At 41.0% G+C, this 8,344-nt stretch overlaps 1 protein-coding gene across 1 annotated transcript; it reads left to right on the top strand.

Annotated features, from left to right (window-relative positions):
* Positions 1 to 2,880: 2,880 nt before the first annotated feature.
* Positions 2,881 to 8,285, top strand: tspan14 (tetraspanin 14). Its single transcript, XM_030155400.1, has 9 exons — positions 2,881 to 2,995; positions 3,897 to 3,979; positions 4,619 to 4,669; positions 4,754 to 4,900; positions 5,838 to 6,008; positions 6,210 to 6,335; positions 6,523 to 6,573; positions 6,673 to 6,786; positions 7,580 to 8,285. The coding sequence occupies exons 2-9, from the start codon at positions 3,899 to 3,901 to the stop codon at positions 7,643 to 7,645; spliced, it is 807 nt and encodes a 268-aa protein (XP_030011260.1). The 5' UTR covers positions 2,881 to 2,995; positions 3,897 to 3,898; the 3' UTR covers positions 7,646 to 8,285.
* The last annotated feature ends 59 nt before the right edge of the window (positions 8,286 to 8,344 follow it).

The following is an 8,344-nucleotide window of genomic DNA, read 5'->3' as shown; positions in this document are numbered from 1 at the left end:
ATATTTGACATTAATATCACTTTATGCCCAACATTGGAGGAAGAAGCTGAGTTTATCATGTCCACTGTTACTTAACTGATTGATGTGTGAATCCACAAATGCAGGTTTATTTTCAGTTACAGTTACACTTGTATATATGTTCTTAAAGTGGAGGATGTTTTTACCATCTGCTCTTTATGAGGTTTGTTCTTGTTGATGGTGTTTGGGACAAAGTGAACATGAGACCAATGTGAAAATGACTCAGGATTAAAGTCATCGCTTCCATCACAGTCGTGTAAATTTAACTCATTATTGGTCCTGAATGTGATGAATGTATGAACCTAAACCAGTGACAGGACGTTTTAATGTCACTGCTTCTTATCCTCCTTTCCTGCTTTTTGGTTGTAATTAAAATCCATAAATGAAACTAAACGATGCGATGGTGAACGCTGTGTTTGAGTGAATAAACTCTGATCTGAGGGTTCAAGTGACTGAACTCACACATACTGTTTAGCACTGACAGTGTGATGAGACAAAGATCCAAAACCCACTGATGTGTCAGGTTACGGGTCTTGTTGCCATGGAGACAGTGAGTGGCTGGTTGAGTCGAGGCGTCACGGTAACAGATCAGAGACTCACGCGGTGTGAAGTCGTCCTGACACTCTGTTCATCCTCCACGTTCTCCAACAGACCAGAACATGTGTGCCATGGGTTCAAACCACCTAAAGAACAACGGGAACGGTTCCGAACATCATCTGAACGTCCACGGAAAACACAATGACATCAGACCTGTGGTCGCCATCACAACCATGTGACTTCCACCAGGTCAGACGCCGAGTCCACACCTGAACATTATCATCTGACACCGTTTGCATCCACATTCAAAACCTGATCAGTGTCTGATCTGTTTTATCAGATAACAGCAGTAATCAGATTAGAATAAATCAGATTAACACACCTGGATTTCCCCCTAATACTCTGATGTCTTCATGCATGTACGGGTTAATCTGATTTATTTAGTTCTGTTTACATCTGAACAGCTGGAAAAACTATTAAATCATAGAAAACAGAAGTGACGCAGTTGAATTTCCCCGTTGTGGGATCAATGGACTCTATGCACAGTCCCTCTACTACCTGCACTTAAAGCAGCTCCTTTATTTCCTGTCTTTCATTTTTGGACACACTGGCGAGTCCAGGTGTTCCTGCTACTGCCTGTGGTGATTCTGTGGTCAGACACACCTGGATCAGCCAGTGTGTCCAAAAATGAAAGACAGGAAATAAAGGAGTGGTTTTAAGTTCAGGAAGTAGAGGGGCTGTGCATAGAGCCCATAATCCAATCTAATCTAATCTAATCTAACAATATAGTGATATAATATAATTTAATCTAATCTGATCTAATATGATCTAACCTGATCGAATCGAATCGAATCTAACAATATAGTAATGTAATATAATTTAATCCAATCTAATCTGATCTAATCTGATCTAATCTAATCTAACAATATAGTGATATAATATAATTTAATTTAATCTAATCTGATCTGATCTAATCTAATTTAATCTAATTTAATCTAATTGAATCAAACTGAATCTAATCTAATCTGATCTAATCTGATCTAATCTAATCTAATCTAATCTAATCTAACCTAACAATATAGTGATATAATATAATTTAATTTAATCTAATCTGATCTAATCTAATTTAATCTAATTTAATCTAATTGAATCTAATCTAATCTGATCTAATGTGATCTGATCTAATCATGAGTGGAAAACACACTGAGCCTGATTTACTGAGGTTGGAGAATTCGGATGCTGATCAGGTTTCTAACGTGGGTGTAGACGAGGTCAGTGTTTCAGATCAGTGATGGTTCATGATTCAGTTTCAGGTTTTATTAAAGTCCATGATGTTCAACCTCAGGTTTTTATTCACATTTAGACAAAAACTGTCAGCACTCAGACCCTGTTCAGGTAAACTTAAATCACTCTGTCGTCTATGAACAACAGATGACCCTGAGAAGCTCTGTTACCATGGCAACCGCAGTTGGAGAGGAGTCTTTGAACAGAGTGTCTGACCTTTGACCCCCTGCAGTTGAACATATTTGTTCATGGTAGTTTTGTGACTCTGTCACCATCGGCTCGTCTGTTTGTTTACTCCTGTTTTTGTTGTTGTTGTTGTGACAGACGGATGCCGTCGCCTCTGTCTGACACAGGATGCTGCTGCTTATCGCCATGGTGACAGAAACATCAAGTCATGGTTACCACGGCAACAGCAGGAACTGGGCCACAGAACCAAAAAAATTTCATAACATCAGTCTGAAGATTCCTGACATCCAGATTCATCCTCCTCGTCGTCTTCATCCTCCTCCTGCACACAGTCACATCACGCACAGAAATAAAACAGTGTTGAGCTCATCTGTGTCCCCCTCTGCTGGTTGAACTGTGTCATTACACTGCTCAGCTCATCTGTGAACCCAAACAAAGCCTGGGTTCAGGTTGAGGCATCCACTTCTGCATTTTCACTGCTTTTTTTAATGAAGGACTGGACCGTGGTGTGTGCGTTTATTTTGAAGAACTGAACAGTATTTTATGCTCTTATCCTGAAGAATATGGGATTTTTGGGGGAAGAATTTGTGCTTTTATTCTGAAGAATGTCTGGTTTTATTCTGAAGGATGTATGCTTTTACTTTGAAAGATGTGTGGTTTCATTCTGAGCAATGTCTGATTTTACTTTGGAGGATTTGTGTGTTTACTCTGAATGGTATGTGCCTTTATTTTGAAGATGTGTGCGAGTATTTGGAGGAACTTCTGCTTTTTTCCTGAAGGACGTGTACTTTTATGTTGAAGTATTTGTGCTCTTATTCTGGAGGACGTACCGGAAGCAGGTATACGCCAGGCGGAAGTAGTAACAGTGGAAACAGAAGTTGTCCTCCTCCGCAGGGTGTGTTTATTTGTTTGTTTGTTTGTTTGTTTGTCTGGGTTCGGACTGGGTCGTGGAAGGTTCGGAGGGATTCAGGTGAGTCACTGTGACGAACGGAGCCGTTAGTTTGACACTTTATGCGTTTTAATACACTTTGTGCAGTTAGCTCCGCCGTTAGCCGCTTCCTGTTAGCACCGCACAAACTTAACGGACCGAAGAATAACGACAAGAATTTAACGAACCGGACGGTTTACGGTACCGTTACAAAAGAGGAAGGAACGGACAAAAGAACCAGAGGTTAGAAGAAGTAGATAGTTGAACTTAGTTAAACTGACTGAAACGGTTACTGGAGACTGGGCAGATTACAGTGGGTTAAAGTGGGTTAAACTGGTCTGAAGTTAAGGTTTAACTAGTTTGGTAGAAACAGAAGAGGAACAGTTTGTTTTTCCAAACTTTAAAGTCTGTTCACAACAAGTCTATTTAGATCTAGAAGCAGATTTAAAATGTCCATCCTGGTAAACAACCATAACACTGGACTATACGTCACTGTTCAGTTCAAACACCTCACATTTCTGGTTAATGATAATAAATGAATGATATTAGAATTATTAAAGTTGGAACTTCTGGACCTGTATCACCAACAGGTTCAACAGGTCTTACACTGGTGAGAAGAAGATACACATTTGGAGACAGTCCAGATTAAGAAGGAAATCGACTAAACTACGATGGTGGAGACTGATGACTGCCACGAAGTCATCAGATTATATAGATTAATGAAGCCTGTACTTTCTTCATGTTTCTTGACTGTGTGGATTAAAGTTCAGAAGCATGTGGATCAATTAAAGATGATGGAATCATGTAAATTCTGGACCAACACAATGACAGATGTAGTTCTGTGAATTGGTTGTACTTTCAGATACTGAGTGTAGGACACGTATAAAACACATCCAGACTGACTTTCCTATAAGTGTGTCTGTTTTGATCATGTGACTTTCAGAGATGTACTACTACCGCTATGAGAGCGCTGAGGTCAGCTGCTGCTACAAATACCTGATGTTCAGCTACAACATCATCTTCTGGGTGAGTCTGGTGTTTGTTTCTGTGTTTACCTGTTCTCTTGTCAGCTGTTAACGGGTTAAAACAGAGACTAATGCAAACCCGTCTCTGTTTCCTGTTTGGTTGTCGCTCACATCCTCTGTGGGTTAGAGATCAGGAAAGCGTTGACACAGACTGTCGCATGAGTCACAGAGTATACTCAATAACCAGTTATCATACAGGAAACAGCACACCAGAGACACACCCTGTGTCATCATATGTCTATCAATTAGATTATGGCGATATCAGCCAATAAGGTTGACAGAACTACAGTAAAACAAGTATAAAGAGAAAAATAACAATAAAACAGCAAAATACAACATAACTACAATCAAACAACTATAAAGAGAAAAACAACAATAAAATAACAACAGTGAAACACAAACATTGGAGCTGGTACTGAATCGCTCAGATTCGTCAACAGCTGAAACATGTTTAGATTCAATGAAACACTGAAACTGGAGTAAATCCACTCTGTTCATATGTTTCGGTGGATGAAGCTGCTTTGGGTGAATTAAACTTCAGTGAAGCTGAAGTGTTTAATGACCTCTGCAGAGGTTCAGGTCAGAGGTCATGTGACATGTTTGGCTGTGTTGTGATGTTTTTGTGTCTGTTGTGTTGCAGCTCGCCGGCGTCGCCTTCATCGCAGTCGGGTTCTGGGCCTGGAGTGAAAAGGTGAACACACACTGACGGGTTTGTCCAGGACCTTCTGAACACAGCGTGAACGGCTGAAATCTCACTGCTTTTACTGGTTCACAGGGAGTTCTGCTGGACCTGGCCCAGGTGACCCGGCTCCGTGGCTTCGATCCGGTGTGGTTGGTCCTGGTGGTGGGCGGAGTCACCTTCATCCTGGGCTTTGCCGGCTGCGTGGGAGCTCTGAGGGAAAACGTCTGCCTGCTCAAGTTTGTACGTGGACTTAAGACGCATTAGAACCACATTTATGAACATTTCTATATTTGACCCCGTTTACAGTGACCATAAAAACCCAATAACTGGTATTGATCAGATCGGATGGGTTAAGTGCACTTCAGAAAAATACGATAATCCACAAACCCTGGTTTAGATGTTTCAGTCCATTATTGGATTTATTTCAGATTTGTCGTACGCAGTGATAGTGGAATCAAACTACCTGCTATTGTCTTCAACTCATGTTTAATTTTGCTTATTTTATTCATTATTTTTCTCAATTTTTGTTTGGTTTTGTTAATTTTCTCATTATTTTACCCAATTGTTGTTTGGTTTGGCTAATTTTTTCAGTAATTTACTTATTTTTTGTTCATTTAAAAAAAATTTTCAATTAAACTTTTGTTTGGTTTTGTTTGAGTCTAGTGACAGTAGAGTCAAACTTCCTGTTATCATCTTCCACGTCACCTCTACTTTCCATGATTTAATAGTTTTTGCACATGTTCAAATGTAACAGAACTAAATAAATCAGATTACCCATGAAGACACCGGGGTATTGGGGACAAATCCAGATGTGTTAATCTGATTTCTCATAATCAGATTACTGCTGTTATCTAATAAATCAGATTATACTGTTTACACAATCAATAATAATTTAATACTGATCAGGTTTCTAATGTGGATGTAAACAAGGTCAGTGATCGAAACTTTTCCTTCGTTGGATTTGATCTTGGTTTTTGTGTCGAGTGTTGTTTCTTCTGTTTGGTTTCACATGAACATGATTAATGGTTTATCCTGTTAAATATAAATACGTCCAGTTGTAAATGTTCCCATGGTGATGACGTCAGTGTCTGTATGTGGACTGAAAGCGACGCCATCATCTGTGGTCTGACGTGGTGTTTTTTTGTACTTTTAATGCTGTGCTGTGTTTTTTGGCCAGTTTTCAGGCGTGATCGGCCTCATCTTCTTCCTGGAGCTGACGGCAGCAGTGCTGGCCGTGGTCTTTCAGAGCCAGGTCCGAGAGTGGCTCAACGACTTCTTTCTGGAGAATATCAAAGGGTACAGAGACGACATCGACCTGCAGAATCTGATCGACTCCCTGCAGCGCATGGTAACGGTTCACAGCGGTGACGCGGTTCACGTTTTAGATACTGATGTGGGGGCGCAGGGTTTCTACGGATGACGTACAGGAGACATACGGCCCTTTGTGTTGATGAACAGTGTTTGTTTAGTGGGTTGTGGTTCTGACGGATGTTTGTTTGTTCTGTTTGTTTGGTGGGCTCTGGTTCTGACGGATGTGCGGTTCTTCCAGAACTACTGCTGTGGAGCTCAGGATCCCAACGACTGGGACCTGAACGTTTACTTCAGCTGTAACGGGACTCATCGCAGCCGAGAAAAGTGTGGCGTTCCTTTCTCCTGCTGCGTCACCGACCCTGCTGTGAGTCCTGATCAATGAGCTGATCAATGAGCTGATTGGTTCTAAACACTGATCAATGAGCTGATTGGTTCTAAACACTGATCAGTGAGCTGATTGGTTCTAAAGGCAGTCCAACAGTGAACATATGATGTGACATCATCACCTGAACACCAGAGTTTAACCACTAAACGGTGTCTCCTTTTTCCAGGACTCGGTGGTGAACACACAGTGTGGCTACGATGTCAGAAACAGACCAATGGTGATTATTGATCTGATATTCACCATTATTGAGTTCATATTCACCATTATTGATCTGATATTTTCCATTATTGATCTGATATTTACCATTATTGATCAGCGGGACTGGAGTAGCCACATTCACGTTAAAGGCTGCATCAGCGCTTTGGAGGACTGGTTACCAAGAAACCTCTACACTGTCGCCATCGTCTTCATCGTCATCTCACTGCTGCAGGTCAACAAACTACAGATGCACCACAACTATAGACGAACAACAAACTACAGACACACCACAAACTACAGACACACCACAGACAACAAATACACAACAAACTACAGACGCACCACAACTATAGACGAACAACAAACTACAGACACACCACAAACTACAGACACACCACAAACAACAAATACACAACAAACTACAGACGCACCACAACTATAGACGAACAACAAACTACAGACACACCACAAACTACAGACACACCACAAACAACAAATACACAACAAACTACAGACGCACCACAACTATAGACGAACAACAAACTACAGACACACCACAAACTACAGACACACCACAAACAACAAATACACAACAAACTACAGACGCACCACAACTATAGACGAACAACAAACTACAGACACACCACAAACTACAGACACACCACAAACAACAAATACACAAAAAACTACAGACGCACTATAAACTACAGACACACCACAAACTACAAATACACAACAAACTACAGACACACCACAAACTACAGACACACCACAAACAACAAATACACAAAAAACTACAGACGCACTATAAACTACAGACACACCACAAACTACAAATCCACAACAAACTACAGACACACCAAAAACTACAGACACACCACAAACTACAGATGCACCAAAAACTACAGACACACCAAAAAACTATTCTCTGTGATAATCTGGGGGGGTCAGATCTGTATCTGTGCCGGTCTGGGAGGTCCTCTAACTGTCTGGGGGGTTCACCCGGTCTCGTTTGTTTCTTTCAGATGGTTGGGATCTACTTGGCTCGGACTCTGATCTCTGACATCCAGAAAGTCAAGTTTAATTACTGAACCTGATGGGAGGGCGGGGCCTCCACGCAGAAGGGGCGGTGTCTCTGTCAGGTGTTACTGGACCAGGTGCCTTCTTCTTCTTTTGTCTTCTTGTTCTTCTTTAGCTGTATCTGCCCTCTCTTCATCCAATGGGCCGCTGCCGTGGTCGTCATGGAGACTGAATGTGTGCCTTCATCCAACCTCAGCTATTTTTTTTTTTTTTTTTTTTCATACAAAGAAGAAATGAACGATTAAAACTCGCTGACTGCTCCTTTAAATGGGTCACGTGACCTCATGAACACACCTGTAACTGTACGACACTGGATTCTTCATGTGAATGACGTGAGCTCAGAACAAACACTGGTTTCCAGGACGACGCCCCCTGGAGGGCGCAGAAGGTACGCTTTGTTTTCGCCTTTAGTAATAAAGGAAGGGGGTGTGTTAGGGTGTGATTGACAGCTGTCCTAACCAGTCTTTATCTAAACGTCTGAACTAAACGTCTGATCAGACTCTGCTTTGGTTCAGTTTTATTTGGTCTGTTTGATGAATTTTCATCTTTTTGTGTCTTTAAAACCTGAGGGGATTCTGTTTTTTTATCAAACTGAATTTATACATATGCCTTTTTATATTCTACTGAATGAAATAAACATTTGTCACCTCATGTTTATGTGAATTTTTTTTTATCTGGTCAATATATGGACTGTTTTTGGGGGGGATTTT

Source organism: Sphaeramia orbicularis, chromosome 15 (assembly GCF_902148855.1).
Source record: "Sphaeramia orbicularis chromosome 15, fSphaOr1.1, whole genome shotgun sequence".
Taxonomy (NCBI): Eukaryota; Metazoa; Chordata; class Actinopteri; order Kurtiformes; family Apogonidae; genus Sphaeramia; species Sphaeramia orbicularis.
This window is presented reverse-complemented; position numbering and strand designations above follow the sequence as displayed.